The sequence below is a fragment of the Athene cunicularia genome (assembly GCF_003259725.1).
Source record: "Athene cunicularia isolate RWA chromosome 28 unlocalized genomic scaffold, athCun1 chr28_part2, whole genome shotgun sequence".
In the NCBI taxonomy this organism is placed as follows: Eukaryota; Metazoa; Chordata; class Aves; order Strigiformes; family Strigidae; genus Athene; species Athene cunicularia.
This window is the reverse complement of record NW_020799140.1, coordinates 769128-794929: the sequence shown is the minus strand read 5'-3', so window position 1 is coordinate 794929 and position 25802 is coordinate 769128. Positions and strand designations below refer to the sequence as shown.

General features: G+C 43.3%; 1 protein-coding gene across 1 annotated transcript; it reads left to right on the top strand.

Annotated features, from left to right (window-relative positions):
* Window positions 1–4102: 4102 nt before the first annotated feature.
* Window positions 4103–16392, top strand: MBD3 (methyl-CpG binding domain protein 3). Its single transcript, XM_026865224.1, has 7 exons — window positions 4103–4159; window positions 7098–7257; window positions 8747–8884; window positions 11565–11655; window positions 12156–12333; window positions 13545–13742; window positions 15304–16392. Exons 2-6 carry the CDS (start codon window positions 7156–7158, stop codon window positions 13735–13737), a joined length of 702 nt encoding a protein of 233 aa, XP_026721025.1. The 5' UTR covers window positions 4103–4159; window positions 7098–7155; the 3' UTR covers window positions 13738–13742; window positions 15304–16392.
* Window positions 16393–25802: the final 9410 nt, after the last annotated feature.

Below are 25802 nucleotides of genomic sequence, written 5' to 3'. Positions count from 1 at the left end.
GCTGCGGGCTCCTGGAGGGGCCGCCGGGGCCTGGGGGGCTGCGGGCCCCCGCCCCGCCGTGCTGTCAGCGACCCGCCGGGAGGTGACGGGCACCGCGGGAGGGGGCAGCGGCCCTGCGGGAGCCCCTCTCCCCCGCTCAGCGCCGCTTGTGCCTGGAGCGTGTACAGTTGGGTTTTTTTTTTTTAACGTCAAATAAATACGGTGGTTGCGAAGTAGCCAGGGTAGCGGCGAGAGCGGTTGCCCGCCTTCTCGGGGCTCTATCTGCTGCTTTTGCTGTACATTAGGGAGTTTGGGGTAGGGCGAAGGAAGAAGCATTTGCCTGCCTGCGGTGATGGCTGTTGCTATAGATGAGAGGCCGGGGCAGGGCTCGGGATGCGTTATCCTGTGAGTATTGCTGTTGGGGGAAGCATATGGCCAGGGAGCTGCTTGCTCTGCCTGGAGGATTTCTATTAATATCAATGTATGTCTCATATGGCTGTAGGTGGGCCATATGGATCCTTCCTGCACCCATACGAGGCAGCCTCAGTGCACCCGTGAGCTGATGTGTGAAACTTGGGTCCGTCGGGAGCTGGAAGAGCAGAGCAGAAGTTACCCAGGTGTCCTTATCTGGCCTTTCTAGTCGGCAGAATGTATGCGATCAACTTCTGCACGTGTTCGGTTTCGTTGTTTTTTTGTTTGAGTCGGGTTGTGAGAAAAGCGTGCTGTGCCGGGTGGTGAGTGAACCAGCAAATGTCAGCCTCGAGAGCGTAAAGCTGGAAGTGCCGGCTCCACCGCTGCGGGTTGGAGTCTGTGGGGAGAAGGAAAGACCGGTGGCAGCAGCTGGAGGAGGCGCAGCTGAAAGCTTGAATGATCCCTGGTTTTCCCAGAACTTATTTTATTGGTGAAGTTGCAGTCCCAGAGCCGAGCTTTAAAAAGCGGGCGAGAGAGGAGAAGTAGCATATTTTTATTCCCAAATTATAATGGATTTTCCCTTTATATCAATTTGGACAGAGATCAAAGGTATAGTAGGGCCCTGCTGCACTAATTTTCGGTTACTGTTGCATTTTGCATTACCTCAGAGTGGAAAATACGTGTGTGGCAGTTTACTAATACCTCTGCTATTTCTGCCTGTTGTTTACCTGGATGATTTTTTTGTCCGGTTACCCTGAATGTACAGATGCAATAAGCGTTTGTGGAAAATTGCATGCGCGGTTTTGGAAATGAGCTCTCTCGTGTGCAATAACCAGCCTTGAGAATTAACGCTGAGCCGAGGTGCTCAGCGGCAGGGTGGCAGTTCCTGCTTTTCCAAACCGTTGTTTGGGGCTCCGGTGCTTTCTGTTTGGTGGTTTCCTTTTGTAACCCTGAGCGCTAGCAGCAGATGCTTTCTGCACGAAGGTTTCTGTCGAATAAGAGTTCTGCTTTGGGCGACAAGACAAATGGGTTTTGCTGAGTGTGTTCAGCCTGTGAGATGTTGAATCTGTGTGAGCCGGTTGCTGGCTGGAAATTAAACCCTCCTTGAGGTGTCTCTGGGCAGATTTTTAGAAATGGTCGTATAACCTCATGTTTACCAGCTGTTGATTGTGCAGACGTTTTTTAACTGGAGTGCGTTCTCTTGTCTGTCTGTGGCTTAAGAGGTGGGAAACCCAAGAGGCCGTCTGGCTGCATTGTGGTGGGGCCTGTGGTCCCAAATTTGGAGTGAGCAGAAAAGGTGCAGGGGTGCAGGATTTCAGGAAGGGAAGTGTAACGGGGATTTTTTTGAAAGTGGTGGGCTGTTCTTGAGAGAGTTTTGGCTACAGACGCTCTCTTCAAACTCGGTGTTCTCACCTAGGGGAAGGAGAAGTTAGTGCTGCTTTGTGTGGCTTTTCTGCTGAAAGTTTGTGACCAAGGTCTGAGAAGTTTGGGATCGCTGCTGGTCTCTGCTTCAAGGAGTTGCTGACATCAGTATTCTGGAAAACTTAACAGATCAGTGATTTTGTTGTGAATTTCTTACCTATGTAGCAGCTGTGTAAAAAGTTGGAGAAAACATTTTTAACATCCCCCCAAGTATATTTTGGTCTGTATACTTTTTTTTTTTTTTCCCCCTAAAAAAATGATGGAGCAGAATGGTTTTACTGAGACTGTGATTTGCTCTTTCTTGGTTGTTCTGTTTTACCCACAGCTCCCCCAGGGAAGCTCTCATGGTGCTCGAGATGAGCCTTGTAAAAATGGCTGGTTATATTTGGGAACATTCCTGTGTTATGGGACTGCCACTCGGCTTCTTGTTCAGGGGCGGGGTGCTTCTGGAAATCTGAGAGATTTTATAAGTTCTTTGTTTTGGGGTTTTTTTTGTGTGTGTGGTTGGAGCCCAAGTTACTGAACAAAGACAACCCTGTTGCCCTGTGGGGCAGGGAGCATCCCTTGGACGCTGCTGCTGGCCTCCACGTGCGTGTAAATAATGCCTGGGACAATTGTGACAAGGGACAGCTCAACGCCCCAAGGCTGCTTCGTGCAGAGCCAAGGGCACCCACTTACAGAGGGACGGGGAGATGCCGCTGCACGGATGTGTGAAGGCGTGGGGTGGGTTATGGCAGCTGGAGCAGTCACCTGGGCTTGTGTGTTCACGCCGGTGCTTTGTACGTGCACACTGGTGGAAGCTGCAAGTACGTCTGTGCTGGCCTGACCTGGGCTGTTGGAGTGTGGGGCCGCTGAGGCAGGGCTGGGTGCCGATGCTGCACCCAGGGATAATGGGAAGATGCTGCGAGAGAGGGGGACTAACGGTGGCAGCGTGAGGTGTCCCAGGGAATCGTCTCTCCCTCGGGAGCGGTGTCGGGGGGTGACAGCACCCGAAGGGCCCCTGGTGCTGGGCTTTGCCTGGGCGGAGAAGTGCAGCAGAGGGATGCTGGGGTGGGCTGCGACTCCCCGGCTCCATGCAGGAGGGATCACTATTGAAATGGAGAAGGAGAGACATTTTGCATTGTGCCTGTCACCCCTCCACTGAGGAAATGAGGCTTTGGGCATACGTTATCGATTCCCCTGGGTTATTGATTACCTTAGGCATGTGCTGTTGATAACCCAGGTTTTGCCTGTCTCTCTTTCTTTGGAACGCAGGCGACGTCTGGGTTGGTCCTGGCTTTTTTTTTGTCTTTTGTCCCTTGCTTTCCCAAGTTGTGCAGATCCTGTGTAGGCTAAATGGGGAGAGCGGAGGGGAGGAGACTTGTGTAATGAGGGAGGAGGGGAGAGGGCCTGGGTTTGCAGTCGGTCTCTCCTTAAGAATATAAGGCAGGAAACAAAGGCTGAGCTGCACATGGAGAGCAGCGGGCACCTGGCAGCCCTGGCCCTTCAATAGGCTGCCACACATTCAGCTTAATCCGCGCCCAGAAAGTCTGTGAATAACAAGAGAGGGTGGCTTGGGTTTGGTCATACCACCCCTCCGTCCTCCTCGGGGTCGTTTTGTTAGCGCCGAGGCAGGCTGCCCAAGCAGATAATGAGTTGGAGCTTTTGATGGATGAGCATGTAAAATCGTTTGCAAGTTTGCAGTTGCCTTGCTTTTCGTAACATGGTGAAGTGTGAAAGACCTTAATTCAGGAACCAAGTACAACGCCAGCACGGTATCAGTGCCTGCAGGATTTTTTAGAAGAGGTTGGGTTTTGCAGTTTTGTACCAAGATGTCTCTCTTCTGGGTCTCTTCAGAACCTTTGTATATCACGAACAGGAGCGCGGAGCAAAGCCTTTGCTCTGGAGCAGGAGATAAATTTCATATTTCGTGATACTGAAAGGACAAACAAGGATTTTATCAACGTTTAAAATTCATAAATGCTGTTTTACTGTTTCTGTGCCCGGTGACATGCAGCAAGCGATCCCGCTGCTCAAGTTTTGTGTGGTTTTGGCTGGCTTATTCCCCCCCCTCAGGTGTCTGTAAGTCCCCCCCGGGGCTGTGTCCTATGATGCTCCTGCCAGAGGGACCCCAGGAGCTCCAGAGCACCTACCCCACTGCCTTTCTGTATGCGTTTACTGAGCAACTTTACTGTCAGCTTTGAGTTGTAGCTTTGTTCCCCGCTCTGCCATTGTTCCAGAGAAAGCTTGGTATGGTATTGCCTTTTTCAAGACATAATCAGAATAAAAGTTTTTCTTCTGAACATTTCAGTGCTTTTCCTTTGGGCCAAGCTTCCCCAGGAAGAGACAGGACTCTGAGTCATTTCAGGTGGGTTTTTTTTTTAGACATACGTGGACTTTGAGCTGCTTTTCAGATCCATTGCAAAATTCCTATAACGTATACTGAGAAAGCTGAAGGGCTATGTTCGTTTAAAATACTGTCTCTGAGTGTGTCTGACTCTGTTTTTCTGGAAGTTACGCTGTGCTTCTAAGTGCACAATTCACTGTAATGTATTATTTTAAAAATTACTAAGACACTAAACTGTAAATTGGATCTGCAGATCTTGGAAGAGGAAGCAGCGTCATATTCTTCATATAGCATGAGTTTGTCTTGGCTTTACTGACAGCAGTGATGACTCTGGCCTAAAAGCTGCTGGAGTTGGTTATTCCTCTTTCTGTATTGAGGCATATAACTCCTTTTATATTTTTAAAAAGTGGTTTTAAATTTGAGTCTGGACCCAGTCTCTGTTCCTGTCTGCTTATTCCTGCTCTCTGTGTCATCTTCTGGCCTGAGTGTTTGTGCAGCTCCCTCCCTAATGAACTGGTCCAGCTGAGGAATAACCAGTGATAAAAGTGTTTCCTCCTCTTCTCCCTTCCCTCTAAAGATGGATTATTTTCCCCATCTCCTTAACTGTGCGTTTGCATGAACGCTTTCATGCTTGAGCAGTGGTGGTGGTGGGGAGTGGGTACAGTTAGGCTGGGAGGGGGATGACCACAACCTTTTGGTTTTAAGTCCTTAAGAGACTTTTTCAGATTTCAGTTTAGTGTAATTCATATTAACCTTGTCTCTCAGTTTTTGGAGAGCTTTTAATACTTTGGTTCTTTTGGGGTTTTTTAATAATTTTTTTTTTTTGCATATGCAGTCTGACTTTGACAAATTCGTTTCCCACTGTCCCATACTAGAAATTTTATGCTTATGCTGTTTTTTCAGACCTTTTCCCTAATAAAAGCTTCAGAGAAAGAGATAATGTGTTGAAAAGAGGCTTTTTCCTCCGAGCTTTTTTTCCCTTTGAGAAAACCCTCGAGAGGTTGTCAGTATCTTACCAGTGTGAACAGCATCACTGTGGTAGAGTGGGAACTATGCTGTTGAAGTAGTAACACTTCTTTCCTCTCATCCTGTGACAACTTTATTATTTCAAGTTATTCTTGGCCTTCAAGTAGAAACCTTGCAACAAGTAGCCTGAATTTCTGGCTTCAGGAATAACAGAAGGTAACCTTAAGCACAGAGCTCCGACTGTCCTCAGAAAGCATTGGAACCTCATTGGTCTTGATTTGACTCCAGCGGGTATAAATTGGACTGATACTATTTTTTCTCCTCAGTAGAATAAAACAGGGGCTAGTATGTAGGTAGTTCTTGTAATCCTCTGAAGTTCAACACTTGGATATTGAGTTGTTGAACTCACGGGTGCCACCCCTGTGTACAACAGGCAACCTACTAGTGAGGTCTCACTGTGATGTGGCATTATATCTTCTAGATGAATGACAGAATCATACGGGTTGGAAAAGCCCTTGAAGCTCCTCCAGTCCAACCATTTACCTAACATTGACCATTCCCAGCTCCCCCAGATCCCTCAGCGCTGGCTCAGCCCGACTCTTCAACCCCCCCCAGGGATCCCGGGGACTCCCCCCTGCCCTGGGCAGCCCATTCCAACGCCCAACAGCCCCTTCTGCACAGAAATCCTTCCTCAGAGCCAGCCTGACCCTGCCCTGGGCAGCTTGAGGCCATTCCCTCGGGGCCTGGCGCTGGGGCCTTGGCTCCAGAGACTCATCCCCCCTCTCTGCCCCCTCCTGTCAGAGGAGGTTCTGAGACCCTCGGTACATCAAGAGCAGAGGGTATGTGTAGGCTGGGGAGGAGATCACCCTGCTTCCATACAGTATGGCTGAAAATGTTCTAACACTACTAACTGCCCTTTAAAAGAAGAAAATGGATAAATAGGGGTGGGCTGGTAACTGGCATTTTGGTCTTAAAATGCCTTTCAACCAACTAACTTGTGTTGAGTATAATAGAAGTATGTGGAGTGAGCTTCTACTAGATGGGTACTAAGACTGAACATGCAAGTGCAAGATGTAGAAAACCAGAAATGAGAGAAATTAAGGGAATAAAGAGGCATTGTTAAGATGCTAAATGAGAACGTGTGCTTATTGTCTGTAGTTCTACACTGCAGTCATAATACATTGGCTTATTTCTGCTTTATACATTAAAAACTAGAAGAGCTTACTTAGCAGTGCTTTTTGTAGTAGTGCAGAAGGTTATATAATTTAAAAAACCCCACCACCAATGAGGAGTTGGAGTAATTTGTGCCTGCTTGCCAGGTTGTAGTCTTTCATGTGAAATCAGGTGTTTGAAAAGAATCTCTCTTCTGGTTTGCCATTAATGTAAAGTTTTCCAAGGTTTTGACCTTTATTTTGGCATCACTTAAGCTTTGTGATTCTTTGCTTTGCAGCTTGTCAGCAGCTGACTTCTGTTCTTTCTCCCTGCTCCTGTGTAACCCTGAAGTGTTCAGAAGGCTATCAAAGACTTGTAATCAAACCTGAATGTGCTATTCAGGGGGGGAAAGGGGGAGTCCGAGGAGACATTTGTGGTGCTAGTCAGATGTAACGCTGCTGGGAGAATAAATTATGCTTGAAAATGGGCATTTATGATTTGAGACAACTGAGTGATAAGTGCATCTGTGCTGCTATCTCCCATGCTGGTCATTGTGTGAAGTATGCTATGTTCATTTATACCTGCTCTGAATCTTCCTCTTTATGTATAAAACCATTTTAACGTGGGTTGCACTTAATTTGTCTCTTCTGCAGTAATCCTGAAAAAGGAGTTAACAAGGAAGTAGTAATATCCATTTAATGTGAGCCTCATTCTTGGAAGTTCAGCACACATTTTTCATGAAGGAGATAAAAGTTGCCTCTCCTTAGTTGCAGCGAGTGCTGATATTTAAGTCCAGAGGGTTTTAATTTCCCTCCTTGTTTCTTTTTTCTGTTTTTTTCAGCCCAAGTGGTAAAAAGTTCCGAAGTAAGCCCCAGCTGGCACGTTACCTGGGGAGCTCAATGGACCTGAGCACTTTTGACTTCCGCACAGGAAAAATGTTGATGAATAAAATGAACAAGAACAGGCAGAGGATGCGCTATGACTGTTCCAACCAAGCCAAAGTAAGACTTGAGATGCAGCAGCAGCTTTCTGCTTTCCGTCTGCCACTGTACTGGCCAGACTGCCTCTCAGAACAATATCTGTGGTAGCGGGAAAATTAAGCACTTCGTAATTAGAGGAGGGAAGAGTGGCATGGGGCAGCAAGGGATGAGGAGGTAACACAGCCTCTCGCAAGCATCTCCCTGGAGATAACCACACTGGTATTGGATTTGGAATTGGTGTAAGGAGAGGGGAAGCATTGTGGGCAAAAAGCTGAAGAGGCAAGGGGATGGCAAGGGACATTTGTAGAACGAAACAAGACTCTGTGTTTGGCATCTGGTAATTTTGATCGTTAAGGTTTAGTCATGATTACAATGACACTGGTATACTGCCTGTCTGGATAGTTTGGCTCAAGTCATTCTTAAGCATCTTCATCAGATACTGAAAGCTTTTTCAGAACCCAATAGCTTACGTCTATGCGTCTAAACATTAAATGTGGAAAATAACATAATGCTTATTTTCTGAAAATGTCAATCAGTCAAGAATCATCATCACTGGTGTGATTGGAGCATTCACTTACAGTGCTAGGTGCTGTAGTGATATTTTAAAAGAAACATGCCTTGCTGCAAGACCAGCAGCTAACACACGTCTCGTAGGCTAAAAATTCTGCCCAGACCTTTCAATAAATGTACGAATAGTTATCATTGCCTTATAAATGGATTAGCACACAGATGGTTCAGAATTATATTTGTCCTGAATACATCTTTTCTACATCTCATGAATAAATATGTTAAGCAGATGCAGTGTCTGCATCCTCAAGAACAAAGTATGTCCTACAGCCATTTCAAGGCTTGCATGTGAGATCTCGGGAACGAGAAATGGTCTTTCTGTGTTTCCACTAATGTAAAATGCAGTCATGGAGTGAGAACTTAATTGTTATGAGGTCTGTTTAAAAACTTGAGTTTCGATAAGAACCGAAGGTAAAAAAAAACAAAAACAACAAACAAAACCAAAACAACAATCAAGGTTCCAGCTGTATTAATTTGTCTGTTGGTGTCCACTACTGGATTTAAACAGAATGGTTTAGAATGGCTTCTGGATTCACAAAATGGTCTCTAAATCCCACTTCATCATTTTTCTAGTTATTACAGATATCGTGTTGAAGTCTTTTCTGTTTTAGTGATCTACAAAGTGCAAACTCGGTGTTCTGACTCCTAAATTCTTTCAAAATTGGGATAAGACCAGTGTGTATAAAGTAGAATGAGAGGAGGCTAGTATGTCAAGTAGAACGTGAAAGAGTGAGCACTTCGTTTAATTTTGATCGGGCTAAGGCAAGATTTGAACGTGGTTATGCATTTTTAGCAGTCTAACTTGTATAGTTGAGATCAAACAAGTTTTCAAGTCCATGAACTCTTCTTTCCCTGCTGTACATCTTTATGGCTGTAGTAGCATTTTAGCAAGTTGGAAACGTTTTTGTGGGCTTTTCCCCTTCTTCTATTTGCAATTTTTTAGGGCAAGCCTGATTTGAACACAGCACTGCCTGTCAGACAGACAGCCTCCATATTCAAACAACCCGTCACAAAGATCACAAACCATCCCAGCAATAAGGTGAAGAGTGATCCTCAGAAAGCTGTGGACCAGCCCCGGCAGGTGAGGCTTGCATCTTAGTAGCTTCTTCTCCAGAATGAAGAAACTCCTTGTTTTGCTGTTGGAAGGGTCCAAAAGTAAACCACTTTCATTTTGTGATGCTGAACGAATAGTCCATAGCAGTTTGAAGTCTCTGGTGCTTCAGAAACTGTAACTTAGAGGGCTCCCAGCTTTTAAAATCAGAACAAAACCCGTTTCCAATATAGAGTTACTGTGCTGTCTGCACTGTGTTTTATAACTTGAATCCAACCTTTGTTTAGATTACAATTCTGTTGTAGTTAAACCTTTGTTTCCTTAATGCCGAAATTAAGTATTGTCTACAAATTTAGACAGATGTTGTAACCACTTTAGGGGACATTTGTATTGTAATTATATTCACTGTCAAATGTTCCAGTTGTGTAAGAATTCTGTGTTTCAAGAAATCTCTGTTCCTGTGCAGACCACATACAATGTGGCATTTGTGATGTAGTGCAAGGGATCGGACCCCCTGCGTGGGCCTATTTTCAGATGCATCTATCGTTAGTAGTTAACTCTACCTGTATTGAATACGGTCATAAATTCACTTAGAAAGTCATTATTAATACAAAATCACAGTGTTTTTCTTATCATACTGTGTATTTGCAAACAAGAGAAATACATCAGAATTAAAGGAAATCTTTCAGCTTAATTTCATCTAGTGAAGGGATGCAAAAAGTGTGCTTAGGACAAGTGTGACTTTGAAGCTGGGCAGTGGTAAAATAAGACATACCTGTTCAAAGGAGCCTTTGGAAGGCTTTCTCATTTCATTAATATTACTCAGAGCTGACAGCCTGTTGCCTCTGCAGAGATCACGCCAGGGAGCCTGTGAATCCTTTCCTGCACTGAGTCCATCTTTATAACTTGGGGAAACTAGATGTTCAGCTTCGTTAGTCTGTTCAGGTGCTGTCATCGTTATCAGTTACCAGTACATTTTAAACTCTTGCAGGTCGGGTGGAATTAAAATGTATCATTCCAAGAGGGAAAGTGATTTCAATAAAATTTAAAAATACCTTATAAACTAGCCACCTTGCACACTGAAAACCTCTTCTGCAAACTTAGAAATTACCTTTCTGAAGTATGAGATAGGTTCTATTTGAAAGTGAGTTGGGTGGTTTGGTTTGGTGGTTAGGTTTGATTTTGTTGTTGTTGGTGGTGTTTTTTTGTTGTTTTTTTTTTAAACAGGTTGTCAGGGTTTTAGCATGGTTTCCTAAGGAAGTAGAGCATGTATGTTCATAGTGTTGTTGCTATTCCGATAAACCCCTTGGCTAGTTAAGACAAAAGAGAGGACACTAAAGATACGACATTGATATGCAAAACTCTGAGTTGGGTAGAGATTTGTATCCGTGTTGTGGAAGAGATTGATATGTGGGTGCAGATTGATGTGTGAATGCAATCTGTTACACAGCAGAATCAACCCCGGTACACAAAGATGTTGTAATCTGAGCTGTGTTGTTTTGCTGCTCACGTTACTACTTATTATAATGCAGCTTCTTAGGCTCTACTTGTGTTTTCCTTAGGTAATCCTTTTTCCTTTTTTATTACAATATCAGAGTCTTGTTTTGTGAGAAGGTCCTTTAGAGGTTTTTTTATGTATATATGTATGTATATATATAAATATGTAATATATAAAATATAATATATACATATTGGTTTATATATTTCTTTTTAAATACCATAGAATAGAGCAAACTTGCTCTTTCTTACTTATTTCTCTGCATTATGCATCTAAGAGTCTGTTAAATTACAGTTTTAAAATATTTTACTGGGCTGCAGTATATTTTAACCTCTGGTCAGCAGATTCCAGATGTTTCTTCAAAATTTGAAAGCAGTGCTATGTGCCATCATGTGCTGGCTTAAAATTCACCAGTTTGAAGAATATCCAGCCTGTGTGGGCTGTGACTGTCCTTATTCCCCTTGTTGGGAGCTGGTAACTGGAAAAGTAACATGGGTTCGGTTGCTCTCATATTTTGACAGGCGTGAAAAGGAGATTGTGAGTGGGCTGTTTGGGGTAAATTCTCAAAACCCAGATAAAATTGCTTTTTGCAAGACGAATGGTACTCCAGCTATTCACTGATCATCTTTATACATGTAGATTGAGAGTTGAAAGTGTATCTAGGTAAAGTATCTGACTCCCCACCCAGCCATGCATTCACATGGTCTTAAGCTTGAGGAGAACCTTGATTCAGGTTACAGGAAAGGACTAGACGTGGTTGTTATCATGAGAAGCTGCTAGAGAGGAATAAAATAATGCTTTAGCCTTGGGAAGAGTGTGGATATAATTCTTGCATCCCTTAACTTCTGTGGTATATGTGAGACAGCAAGAAAGGAATAGGAGTGTAAAAAAAGGCTGTCTTACACTATGTGCACTTGGGTGAAAGTCAGCAAGCCTTGCCGTGCTGTTCCAGCTCAGAAGCAGTGAAAGCACCAGTCCCTGAAAGAAAAGAAAGTCTCTTTCAAGGCAGCAAATCAGGACAGAAGTGTTGTGGGACTGATTGCCCATGCGGATTGTTCCCTGCTGTCAGACACGGCAGACCCCTTCTGTCGTAAATCCAATATAAAATTGTCTGCAGCAGCGTTCTTCCCTCTTTTGATAGTAAGCAGGTGATTTGTGTAGTTGTCAATTCCATTTCTGTTTTGTGCCAATAAATGCTTTCTTTGATGTCAGCTCTTCTGGGAGAAGAAATTAAGTGGACTGAATGCTTTTGACATTGCAGAGGAGCTGGTGAAAACAATGGACCTTCCAAAAGGTTTACAAGGTAATCAGAGTCTGCCCTTAACTCCAGGGGTGTCATTTTGATACCAATCAGCGGTGATCTGGAGGTATTGTGTTTGACCTCCTCATTCTCCAGTGCTCCTCAGTGCTGTGAGCCATTCCTGCTTCAGCAGGAACTGTTAGTACTCTGGCTGGAAGACTCCGGTGCCCTTCATCCTGAGGAGATACTGAAGCAAAGCTGCTTGACTTTTTTTTTTTTTAATTGTGTTGTTCATTTTCCAGAAGCAGAATGGAAACAGCTTCCATTCTTAATTTGGGGTGGTTTTTTTGTGTAACAGAATGAGGGATTGATCTAGGCTTAAATAACCTTGGAGGGAGTTGTACAGGTGCTGCTAGAAGTGTTTGGGATAGACATTTAGGCTGTGTTAGCTTTCTAAGTGACAGTACGGGATTTGCCATTAAAGTTTAAATAATGCCTGTTGTCCTGATTTGCTGTTCTTTGTCTTGTGCAACGTTGATTATTGCTTTTCCTCCCACGTGCAGGGGTTGGACCCGGGTGCACTGACGAAACCCTTCTCTCTGCTATAGCTAGTGCCCTGCACACTAGCACCATGCCCATCACTGGGCAGCTGTCTGCAGCCGTGGAGAAGAATCCTGGAGTTTGGCTAAACACCTCACAGCCACTTTGCAAAGCGTTTATGGTGACAGATGAAGATATTAGGTATTAACCTGAAGTATCACTTGCTGTCTCGGAACAAGGTTTCTTGTAGTAAAACAGTATACCCCCTCCCCTTTTTTTTTTCTTTTTTTCCAAAAGTATGTTTACATGTCTGATGGAGCACTACTGCTTGCTGAATTAATTTGAATGCCTCTATCAGTAGAGTACACAAAGCTGCTCTCATACAGGCATGTACTTAAAGCCCATTATTTTTTATTTTGACCATGCTCAGCTACTCTGAGGTTTCAGGTTCATAATTGTTTTTCGTGTCAGAGTATGTCTCCTTATATTGAAAAAGGTGTCTGGATTTGAGTAAGCTTGATTAAGTCACTTCAAAATAAAGAAGGGATTGGAGAAATCCTGAACAGTGCGATTGGATTCTCTTCGACTTGTGTCAGCACAGGACCAAACGGTACCAACTGCTGCAGTGGCAGTGAACAAGGATGCAATTTATTTAGGTGTAGCTTGCTTCCAGTAATGAATTACAGTGCTAAATCAAGACTGGTTAAATTCAGTTTCAGGCACTTGATAGAGAACTGAATATACCAAAGACACTAACCTGAAAACGTACTGCTTTGCATTCGTTAACAGCATTTAAAAGTTAATACTTGTTTTGACAGATAAGCATGACACTTTAGTGCTTGATTTATACATGAGTGACCAGGAAGAATGGTCTGTTTATAACTTCATGATTTCCTGTGTCTGAGATTGAAATAGGAGTCCCACGAGCCCCTGGTCACCTCTTTACTTTACTATGACTTTGACAGAAAAGGGGCTGTAAAAGTTAAGGTTGTGACTTAAAAGGAGAATGAGCAAAAAAATTGAAATGGTCAGAAACTTAATTTTGTCTAGTCTAATTTTTGGAAATCTGAGGAGGGTAGGCTGATTTATTTAGATTAATATTAGTACCAGGAATTTAAAAAAAAAAAAAGTCTTGAGTCAGATGCTAGATTAGGCAAATTTCAGCCAGAATTAAAAATGGTGCAATCAGTGCTAAGGATTTGTAATAGAAAATGTTGGACAACTTTTTAAAGTATTTCTTTCATCTTCGCTTATGCTGTAATGCCAGGCAATTTTTTTACAATACAGTTCTTAGAGGGCTCTTCCAAAGCCGTGCTTGCCTGCCCAGCCTCATGTGTGAGGGATGTAAGATTCCTTTCCCTTGAGAGAGGCAGCTTTGAGGATTGATGTCGGTGTTCGTTGATTTGGGGCAGGAAGCAAGAGGAACTGGTGCAGCAGGTGCGAAAGAGGCTGGAGGAAGCCCTGATGGCTGACATGCTTGCCCATGTAGAGGAAATAGCAAGAGATGGGGAAGCTCCTTCAGAGAAAGAAGGAGGGGAGGAAGAAGGAGAAGAGGAAGAGGAGGAGGAGGAGCAGGACCATGACCAGGAGATGGAGAATGTATAGTCCAGGTAGTGTGATGGCATCCTTTCTCACCTTAAACTGTACTTTCTTGAAGACAGAAATGTTTTCAGAAAGAATCTTAGTGTATGTTGACAAATCTTTGCTTTTTAGCGTGCACTTTTAAAGGTGGTGTAGCAATGCTTTCGGGAAAAAATGAAATATTTTGATGTGTGCGATGTCTGGTGAGTTCTCTCATTGTCATGGAGTGTTCTGGGCCTTCAGGCCTAAATGTGTGACCAGAATGTCTTTGTAAGCACTTGAAGGATTCGATCTTGAAAGTGGATCAGTTCTTAAAAATTTGTCTTGTGAGGTCAATTTTTTTTTTTTCCCCTATTTATTTATTACTTCCTACAATAGGCAAGAGGACACTGTGGGCAGAAAGAAGAGCTGCTGTCTTACGGACTCAGCTTCTCCCCCACCTGCCTTTTCTCTCACTTTTGTGTTTTCTTGCAGGGCATATTAGAGAGCACATTTGTGGAATTTTTAAAATATTTGTAGAAAGTTAGAAAAAGGCAACCTGATCATCAAAAGAGGGAAGTTCCTAAAAACTTTATATGTGGCAGGAACTTATAAACTGAAAGTAACAGAAGCATGTTTAGATTAAAAATCTGGAAACATCTGAAAAGTTTTAGATGGTGTAACAGTATAACCACAGGATCACAGAAATGTGCCTTTACATTGTGCATCCCTTAAAGGTATCACAAAGGGCTTGCTGCTTGTTTTCAAGTTTCTCTGACTTTCACTTGTGCAGTGGAACTTTTTAAAGGTGCAACTAGATTTTTTTTTTTTTTTATGGTCTTGTAAACCAAAATTAGTTCTGAATAATGAATCTTTACAATGTAGCAGTGCAGAAGAAAGAATTTTCTGCAGATAGACCATCAGGAGTTGCCTTAAAGAGCTTTTCCTTGCTGTGTGCCTTTGATGTAACCCTAGCCAGGAGCACTCCGTGCATCATCAGTGGAGCTCATGAAGTGAGATGAAAACAGAACTCACTGATTTTAATTTTTGATCATTTTAAGTTTTAGCCTAAGAAAAGCAATTAGTGTTCTGTCACTGAAATAGGATAGCCAGTACCCTGGGTGCTTCATTAGATTCACTCCAGAGCCCGTTAGGCAAGAACTAAGAATGTGGAGGGGAAAAAAAAAATGACTTTTTAGGATGAACAGCAGAAGAAAAGCAAAGCTGCTTTGGAGGGAGTGGCAGCTGTATGTCAGGTAGAAGGAAGAGTGATTTATGTTAAGCGATCCTTCAAGCTGGAAGGTTGATTATAATGTGAAATCTGGCCTTTGGGAGATATCATCTGATATCTGGGCGCTCTATATCTTCCTGTTTTACCACATCACTAACAGTAGCTTTATTTGGACAGTGAATATCTGGCATTCCTTTCTACTACAAAGGTCTGGCAACAGCAAAGAACCAGAACAAACTGTCTGCTGAAGGCGATAAATGGGATAAAAACATGGATATGTTGTGATAGTGGTTCTTTATTCTTTTCAGGGCTCACTTGCTACAAAGATAGAAAAAGTTCTTACTGACTTACAAGATCTCTTTTTCTCTTTTTTTTCCTAGGGAGTTCCATCTAAGAATTCCCAGTATAAACCCTATCAGCAGGGTCAGCACAACTATTTACAAAGCCAAGAGTGTCTGCCGAGTAAATTGCACCAACAATCCAACTGTACCTATGAGCATTTTGATGTACACTTCAGGAAACGTTGAGAAGCTGATGGTTCATTAACTGCTGGGTAGTTTTGAAGATGGAACTTAACTAAACTCTACTTCCCCTCCTTTTTCTAAAGGGGTAGGGTAATCGGGAATGCAAAAGTGGGAGGGAATAAAGGAATATAAAATGGCGGGAGGGAAAATACTAGGAACCAAATTTCCTGTCCCTTTTTTGTTGTTGTTGTTGTGGGTCAGTGATAGGTGATACATTTTTAAGCTTTTCTATCAAAAGTACCTTTAACAGTGACCCATAGAAACAGTTTTCTCTCTAAGACAAGTGAGAGAGAGATGCTGTTTCACTCCTTGGCTACTCTGCTGTAGGCTACCTGTTTGTACCAGACTGTAGGGAGGTCATTTTATGTTGGGGATTGTCATTCCGTGTGTCAATTCGGGTCACTGAATTTCCTTTTCCTCGCAAGACCACATTGGTCTTTGAAGTGTAGTCTCAGAGATGAACTGCCAGTGCCTCTTCTACCTGAGGTTTTGATTAGTAGGGGAAGTTACACTTGGGGAATTGGTCTTACATCAATGGCAATCATGTTTTTTTTAGTTCCACGACCACACTGAATGCACTACTGTGCATCTTTTTGATACAGAGTTGTGTGTATGTGCAAGCACAGCCGAATAGAGCTTCAGAGAGAAATATACTCACTCGGGGGTGTATTTTGCTTTGGTTAAGCCCGGTCAGAAGGACCTTCTCAACTCGGGATGGAAGAATGACTCATTTCTGATTGACAATGAGGAAAACTTCCTCCTTTCTCTTCTGGTGCCAAGAACCCTGACCTCTGTTTCTGTGTGTGTGGAGGGAAGGGGATCCATTCCAATAGGTGTGTCTACACATCTGCTTTCGTGTGCAGTAATGTTCTGACCTCTTTTAAAACAAGAAAGGAAAAAGGTTGATTTTTCTATAATTGATATCTAAAAATGAATTTAAATCTTTTTATTAAGTATTGAATCTTTCTTATTTGCATGTGCAGTGAAGTGACCAGCATTTTTGTGTCCAAAAAATGAAATTATGTGAAACCTGCCTTAATGTGTTTATAAGTATTTGACTTCACCATGGGTACCTTGATTGATTCCTCAGTCTCTTCTAGTACATCTGTGAGCATATTAGGGTAACTTGTGGCTAAAAATGGATTTATCTGGGGAGGGAGGATAGGGAGAGGGGAGGAAGATGAGAGTTTATAGCTTGGAGAATGTGTTGACTAGGTTGCAAAAGTTATTTTAGTCTTAGGGTATCCGTTGCATAATTCATGCGTGGATGTCTCAGCTGAGAGTACAGTATAAAGTGGTGGATTAAATATTGTGCCACTAACCAATTGTACAAGTTGTTGGTATCCCAAAACTTGGGGAAGAAAGTAGCTCCCAGAGCCTTTATCACGTAAGAATGATTAGCAGTGACAGCAAGGGTCCAGGGGAATTGCCTGGAAAGTAATAGCCTTTGGGAGTAGTTCAGCTTAGTGATTTCAATAGGTTTAAGCTCCTTGAAAAATATCCCATGCCAAAGTGATTGATACTGTATTAACTCTTTTCTTAAAGATTTGAAAATACAAAATTCTTTGATACTGCTCATTTGGAGTACTGCAAGAAGACTGAATTGTACTTTACTGCTGTTCTACCAGGTATTGCTTTGGGGAACCTTACCTGGTACTGCAGCCAGTGAAAATTATTTTCCTTTTTGAACAGTTTGTTATGGTTATTATTCTGTAAATCTGTCCTCTTGTAATTCATTGTGTTGAATTAAATGTTTCTCACAAAGTGGAGATTCTTCTAGTCTGCGTCAAGCCCTTAACCTGGAGTTTTTGTGCTATGTCCCTTCCAGTTATTCCAGCATTTTTGTTGTGGGTTTCATTCTGAGAGTTGGGTCTTGATATTTGGGACCTGGCAGAGGGGGATACAGAGTGAAACTTGTGAAAATCCAGTTTGTTCTTACTGCAGAGTCCTGTGACCTGACAAATTGCTGATACGGTCCTTAGAATTTCAACTCTTAGCAGTTTATAACCCATAGTAGAGCTGGGTTTTTTGACCATGGCAATCTTGTTCTAACACACTATTTCTTTTTTAAAACTTGCTTATTAGCATCTAGTGATGTCTTTATTTACTTTTATTTGAATCTCAATATATTGTAAGCATATGTAGCACCAGAACTTCGGTGATTGAGATGTTGTTACTAATATTTTGATGCATTGAATATCAGGTTTAAATTGCTGCCAACTTCTGTGCCAACTTTTTTGTTTTCAGCACTCTGCTTTCCTTGCCCATCTCTCTCTCTTTAGTCCTTTAAAAAGTTCATTAATGTTTTCATTCATATGGAAGAGGTGATTGTTCAAAGTACCAAAAAGGCACCCAGGACTCCTGTGGCATCCAAAGAAATTTAAATAACTTTACCTGCTTATCAAGATAGGTAAGTAAATAAAATACTCCTTTTAAATGAGCCTGATGTTTTTCTTGTGTTGCTGCAATAATAACTGGATTAGTTTGTCTTACCACAGCCTACTGCCAAGGATGTGACTGATGGGGCATATAGTGGTCTGCCATCACTGAATATATCCCCAGGATGGAGAAAGCAGTTGTTACTTCAGGTATACCTTGTTAAGCAGATGATTAGTAAAGAACATACTTAAGCAAAGTAATTGAGTGGAATTGGGGCAAAACTTAGTTGTCTCAATGAGAACATATTAACAGTGGTGTTGTCCATTGTTCTGTCTGAGATCGAGTTCACCTGCTTGGAGCGGATGCTTTTGGAACTGGTAATTCTTCCTGTCAGTGGTAACGGCACCTTCCTGTTGCCCTCAAACGTTATAAATGTGTGTAATGTGGAGCTGCAGTGTGAAACAGCCTTAGGTTTGTCCTGCACACTGTTTGCGGTGGTAAGCTCTTTTGATTATTTTCTGTTAAAACAATTGTAGCAAGCTCTGTGGACAAACAGTTGTATTGAAATAGTTCAGTCCTCTTTGGAGATAATTGTATTTTATTGGTCCTTATGCAGCTTCACTAAGGGGCAGGATCTTCTCCAGCACAGCTATGGTTTTGCATCGTTGTTAGTGTAATTTTGGACACATACTACCTGAGTTCACAAAAGCTACATTTCTTATGCTGTGTCATGCTCAGTCAGGCTTTTCTTGTTTTATCTGGAAGCAGCAGCCTGCCTAATTCTACAGGGCACAGGTTGGAGGAGATGGGGGAAGAGCTGGTTTCATTGATGTTGGTAGATAGGATGAAAACCCTCAAAATGCCATTTTACTCTGCAAAGATAACTTTGTTAAAAGAGACTTCTTGTTATTTAAAACTTCTGATTTTATCTTGTGCAAAGTGTGTTGGAGCTGTTTCATTAAGATGGCTTGCTTTTTTTTTTTTTTTTCCCTTTCTTTCTGCTTTGTTTTGCAAAACTGACAAAGTTAAAGGGAATGTAATTATCTCCCTGTTTGTATGACCGGTGTTATTTTTACTGAATTCTAGTTGGCTGAAATTTTGTGCAATCAATAAAAATAATGAATTTGCATGGATATTGGTACAGTCTGAATTTGGCCTACAGAGCTTTTGTAGGTGGTTCTGCCCAGGAAAAATTAGCTTGATTCACATCTGAAAACGAACTTGCTGAACTGGCTGTTGAGCAAGAAAAGGGGAGGAGTTTTCTTGCTTGTAAACTGAGCACATCAGGCAGGGCACAGTCATGAATGACATGGCTGGGCTCTGGGAATGCAGGCACGTTAAACCTGCCGGATGGAGGCCCTGCTGTCATGGCCACAAGTCGTTTTCTAGTGCTAATATGATGTCAGACAGATTTTTGAAGTTATAATCCACGGATAAGTGTACGCTCTTGTTCTGCTTCCCGGGCGAAAGGAGGCTAGCTGAAATAAACTTTCCAAATCTGCAATGTGTTTGTGTCAGTAAAACACATTTTAGTTACGGTGGAAACAACTGAAGGCTCTGTGTACAAGGCAGACTCTGCTGAAGGAAAGCTTTTCATCAGTGCTAGTCCATCAGCTACTGGTTGAGATCATTTTGCATCTTTAAAAGTTCTAAGAGACTGTCCTGCTGCTCTTTTCTGTAAAGTAAGAAAATGTTGAATGCAAGTATGAGTGGAGGCTTAAAAAAACCCCAAACAACCACCATGTATTTTACAGCTGTCTTGCTGAAAACTAATGTCGGACAAGCTGGCTGTGGTAATTGGAAGAATAGAGGGAAGTAGCAGCAAGCTGTCCTGCTAAAAGTTTTGTTGTGTCAAACCAGTGTTTGTGCCAGTCCTGTGAAAGGCACCCAGTTGCACAGCTCAAGGCTGCATCCGCATATTTTTAAAAGACTTCGAATCCACTGCCGCCGCTGTACCCTCTTGCAGAGCAGCAGGATCATTCTCTGTAGTATGTGGTGTGTAGCTGTACAGCAGCAGTCGCCCTGGTTTAAGACTTTATCCTTCAGAACAGACAAGCTGTTCACCTTGAGGCTTTCTTTCCAGGCTTATTTGTGTTGTTGGATTTTACTTATAATCTTCTGTCCTTGAATTTCCTGACCTAATACTTTTTCATCCCTATCTAACTTTGCCTTGCATTCTGCTTATCAACTTCTAATTGTTCCTTTAAGACCATTATGATGTATATTCGTGCTTTTCTTCCCTCCTGTTTGCCGTTGAGTGTTATCTTTGTGACAGCTGTAACGCTTCTGTATGTGGAAATGTATTTTAGCAACTTACTCCCTTGGTAGCTCTTCCACAGCAACCTGGCGGCTCCCTCCAGGCTCCCCAGCAGCACTTAGGGGTTTGGAGCAGCTGTTGCAAATGCCAGGAGGCCCTGAGACCTCAAATGCCAGGTCCTGCACTTAAAAGGAGCGTGGCCGTGTCATCTGCACCCAGATTTCTCACTGCCTTCTGTCTGGGTCTGTTCCTGGGCTCTGATAGCTTTCCCACACACTCAGCTCTTCCTTCTGACTCTACACCTGGTTGCTTGAGTTGGTTGTTTTTTTTTTTTTTTTCCAGTCCTACTCTTTACTACTTTGCAGGAGGTAGGTAAAGCAGAACATCTGAAGGGGTAATGAGTCTTTCAGCACTTCTGAGTCATGTCCTTTTTGTCTTGCTTTAAAGAGAGCCCATTCTATCTAGACTTGATTGTCCCAGTCCTCAAAAAGAAGGTAGGATGACATGTTTGGGGCGGGGGAGGGAAGTGGTGGGAGAATGTTGTTTAATGGGAAAAAAAAAAAGTTTTTCAGGATTAACTCTCCAGTCAGACAATCTTATTTGTTTGGTATTACAGCCATAAGAACAGTCTCCAGGAGTCCAGATGCCCGTGCAAATCTTTGTATGGTACTACTTGTTCCCAATCAAATAAAACGCACATTCTTAGCTGCTGTCACTCTGAACAGAAATTTCTGTGTACGCTGGAACTACTTCATACCAGACTTCTCCTTTGTGGTTGGTAGAGGTTTCTAGTGTTGCATATTTTAGCTCCCTGCTTTAAGTATGTGTACAGATAGCCGTGAGAAGGGGGTGTACTAATTCTGCAGCACAGAAAAGAATGTCCTGTATGGGATGCAGTGAGCTAAAAACTTGGATTTGTTCTCAGATTAGCAGGGATCAACTCTGTTCCCTTGAACTAATTAGGGAAAACCATTACCCTTCAGTCTGACCCCATGACTAGCTGGAGTATATGAGAGAACAGCACAGAACAGCGTTTGCTGAATGATGTTTACAGTGATGGAGCCTTTGTGAGAATGAGGAGGAAAAAAACCATTTTGGATTTCAGAATGACCCACCAAATCACACTTGAATTTGTTAGGGTTATTGGTTAGCAATCTAATTCAGGATTGATGAGTGCTGATTTAACACAACTGTGAGTAATAAGTAATACTTAATGAGAATGGTAAATTAATTTATTAAATAAATCTCTTAACATTTAGTGGATTTTTTTTTTCTTACCTTGCAGAGTCACAAATGGAAATAGTTTGAGACCATGCAGAATTGGAATAGTAGGGCAGTGAACAACTCCGAAGTGGTTTGTCTCTAGTGGCAAGATTCAGGAACTGCTTAGCTGTAGGAATCTGGTTTCATTTGCATATACAAATCACGGGTCTTCTTATCAGTAGACCCTCAAGTTTGAGCTTTTGGAAGGAGATGAATACTAAAAAGTTAGTACTTGGTTTTGCTTGTAATTTGAGTCCAGCTCTGTCCTGGTTAAGCCTATCAAGTGCATTTTGTAGGGTTTAGTGACCTGAAGGGCTGTAAAACTTTTCATGCTTTTGTCTGATCTGCAGTTAATTTTTAATTTTCATCAAGTGGCTGCCCCACAACTTCTCAGAAGTCACTACCTGAAAGCTAGATTCTTCATTAATCTAATGCTAATGGCTTCACCCAAAGTGCCTTTTTTTTTGTGTGTGTGCTGCTGTAGTAGGGAAATACGTTAAGATAACGTGGTTTTGGTGGTGATGCTAAGGTAACAAAAAAAAAAAAGGCTGCTTGGCCGGTCACAGTTGTCCCTGTTTTGAGTTATATAATAGTTGGTCAGTTGTGGCATATGCCTCTAATACAGTTTTTGCATGTCATGTTGACATTGAGCCTCGTCACCTTGAGCCATCTCCATATGTTGTTCCCTCAGTCAGCTACTTTGCGAGATGATTGATCTCAGACTTAGGTCATTTTTCAAGTTACAGATCTTGTCAATCTGTCTGGCTCCACCTACATGCAGTGATTCAGCTCCTGATGTGCTGAAATATTCCTTTAAGCCTTCCCACACACAAGTAAGGACTTTTTTATAATTCTTCTCCAAGCTGCACCACCTCTTCTGCGCTGTGCTGTGAGCCTGTTTTTTTTTTTTGCATGATGCTTGCATGTGCTTGAAGAACAGTACATAAAACAAGAGTTTGAACCCCTAAAGAGTGACAGGAGCAACTACAATAGTTCTTTGAAAGTATTCTTTTTTTTTTTTTTTAAACTTTAGATCCCATTTATAGCGTTTGGCTGATGGGCTGTGATTTAGGCAAATGGATAACTTGTGGATTTTTTTTTCGGTTGGGAGGGACAACGACTTTCCCCTTTGTGTTCAGAAATCACCTCTTTAGGGGTTGGTCTACAAAAGGATGTTCTTTATAGCAGGATAAATATCCTAGCTGGGGTGTTGTAAGTTCTGCCTTGGCACACTTGGCCTGGAGTAAGTGGCTCTTGCAGAGTTGCGCTTGGGAAGTTAGACTTGCCTGGCTGTGGGGGTCCTAATTGTTCTGCTGTAGTTATATTGCTCTGTTTACCCATGCAGAGAGCAGCTTAACGAGCTGTTACACCTCTGCTTTGTTTTAGTACAGTGTCCTTTAATCCCCTGTAGGTATACAGCGGAGTGTACTGGTCATTTGAGGGGACATTTTTGTTCTGGTGGTGGATGGAGACAAAACGATTAGAGGCAGCAGAAGCAATTGTGAATGAGCCCTGATAGGAAATGGGGAAACCACCCGGAGGGGTGGGCTTGGAAGCAGCAGGCAACCACCTTCTGTCTTCTCTTGTGTTCAGGGAAGTTGGATCTTCTGTGTGGTTTTGTTTTGGTAAAGAAACAGAGTTGTGCTAAAGAACTTCTCTAATTTGTGTAATCTATTTTCTCTTGTTAGTGGAGAACACAAGTCTCTTAAAGACCTGCTAATTACTCAGGTTAAAAAAGACAAAGGCACCTTGGTGTCCTGAGTGAAATTAAGAATCTAAGAAGAAAGCGGGAGCTAGGTCTGCTGAAAATGGAACAGATCATAGGCGTAACATCTACAAACCAGGTTTTCCAAAAGCACTTAAAATAACAACTGGCAGGTTCTCTAGGTGTTGTTGGACTTGACACAGTAATTTCCTCAAAGGACTGACAGTACAGAGCAGGCAAAGACGGTGACAGCGTTGCAGTTCCTGAGGTGAGTTTTAAAGCCACGTACGACGCTTCTCGTGGGGCACTAGAGGTGGTGACGTGGTGGCCTGCAGTGACAAGGAGTGTGTTAGTCTGGACTGGAGTTGCAGCAAGGGCATAAGAAGCCGTTCGAGCAGGTTCAGGTGCAGGTTGCCCAGAGAAGTTAGCAGAGACACAGTGTTGGTCATTGATGAGTTTTCTGTATTTTCTGGAAATGGGAGAAGCTCAGAAGGGAGGGCTTGTACTGTTCTACCTCAAGTAATGGAAACCCCACTATTTTTAGTAGCTTAGTGGGGTGTTTCAACTTACAAGGTTGAATATTTTGGGAAGTGAGAGGGATAGATGCCTCCCGGCCAGCTCGTGTGGCTGAAATCTGCTGGTTTTGCCGTGTCTGTCCCTGGAGGAGAAGCTTCAGCCCGCAGTAGGTGCGAGCTCTCTGTAACCCACCTGGAGCCCGCCAGCTCTTGGAACAGCTCGTGGCATGGGTGAGATGAGACTGAGGTGGGAGAATTCCCAGAGCTGTGCTCGGGCTGATGCCTCTGCGTAAGCACCGAGGAGTCTGGATGGATCTCTGTGAAATTGAGCCGTGAATGCTTGGGGGGGGAAATGGAAGTTGCTACAGTCTTCTCTGCAGCAGCCCTCCAGAAAGAAAGAGCTGGTGGGAGCTCACTGCCAAGACCTCTGAAGGTAAAACAGGAGGAGAGGAAGCCTGTTACCTGTTTTCATGGAACTTTTTAGCGGTTGGAAGATGGTAGATTTGGTTGGGAGGTAAGAGAAATGGAAAGTAGTAAGGAGAGAGTTCCTGGTGACTGTTATTTCTCTGGAAAGATCCCACAGAAGTTTGAGGTGACCCGTTCAGAGTATCGGGAGGTGAAAGTCCTCCACAGGAGAGTCACCAGCTGAAGAGCAAAGCCAACGTGGTTTGTGTGTGTTGTTTGGGCCACTGACCAGCAGGACTTAATGTTTCCCAGGATCTGTGAAACGTGAACAGAGAGTGGGGGTTTTCAAGTGGGGGTTTCTAGACCAAACACTGATGGTTCTTGCAATTAAAAACAATCCCAAGCTGAATGGTTGAACTGGTCCCAAAGACGGCGTTTGAGAAAGACAATTATGTGAAAATGAAGCTTGAGAATAGGATCTGTGGAATTTGAGCATCTGGGCATTGGAGGTGGGTGAGCTGGTAATTGGTCTCGATGTTCTAGTCTAGGGGTTCTCAACCTTTCCTTCACCATGAACCCCCTTTGAATACCTTTTGTGGCCGTGGACCACCAAGAATTCAAGATTTAGAGCACTGGTCTGCATCAAATACTTATTCCAATTTTCTCATGAAGGGTCTTCAGATTTGAAGAGAAGGGGAAATAAGTTAATCAATGCACACACTCGTATTACAGTGTCTTTATTGCAGTGATTCCGTATGAATTTAAAATAGTAGCATCGACAATCTTCTTGATCAAATGGCCCATTTTATGGTATTTTAACGTGCTAATTCCGAATTCGATGCCAGTTTTTACATTAAAATTTAATGAAAAGTTTTTACAGTTCTTCTCACCTGCCCCCTGGTTTGTCTGTGTTCAGTCACTACATATTTTTGTTTGTGGGTCCAGGGCTCCCACTTAGAGGAACAGACTTCAGCCCCATTGTGGCCCCAACAAGGGCTGTTGGGTTAAGAAAATGTCTTTAAAAGAAAAACTGCCTAGTTAAAGTGAGTCCTACCAACCAGACTAGCACCGAATGTACCAGGGCATCGGGGCATGAGAGGAGCCTTGAGGGGAGGGGGCTGTGGGAAAAGGGACACGGGGTAGGGGAGAAATTTGTCTAGTTGGGCTGATGGTTGGACTCGATGATCTCGAGGGATTTTTCCAGCTGAATGATTCTGTGATTCTGTTCTATGAAAAGGGGGCGCAGTGCTTGCTGTGGGCCAGACCAAATGTTTCCGGGCTGGATGATTTCCCCACCTCTGCTTTGAGCCTTCACAGACCCCCGTGATGACATCGTGGCCCCGGGGGGGGTGTGGAGCTCAGGTTGGGAACCGCTGCTCTGGGGAAGCAGCGAGCGGTGCCATCGCCGCCGGCGTCCCGTGACGCTCCGTCCGCGGAGCAGCGGCCCGGGCGAAGGAATCACTTGGAGGTAAATCGTTTTGAAGTGAACCAGCTGCCTTTGGGGGGGTAGAAACCATCTCAGCAGGGACCTGCTGGGGTGGTGGGAGGCTTGGGAGGGTGGTCGAGATCCCTGGATGTCTCAGGGCATCCAGGCTGCAGAAGCTGTTGCAGCGTTGAGGCAGGAAGAGGCGAGCGCTTGGCCGCTGGGTGTGATACACGGCGGCTGACCCCTGTGAGAGCCAAAGGGCCCGGGAAAGGACAACGATTTTCTGTGTTTTCTTAACTTTTGAAATTTGGGAAGAAGGGAATATCCTTGGGTACCCAGTGCTGTGCTGGAGCTCCATCCCCCCGAGTGCTTCATAAACTCTCTGGATGTTTTGGGGGGGGGGGG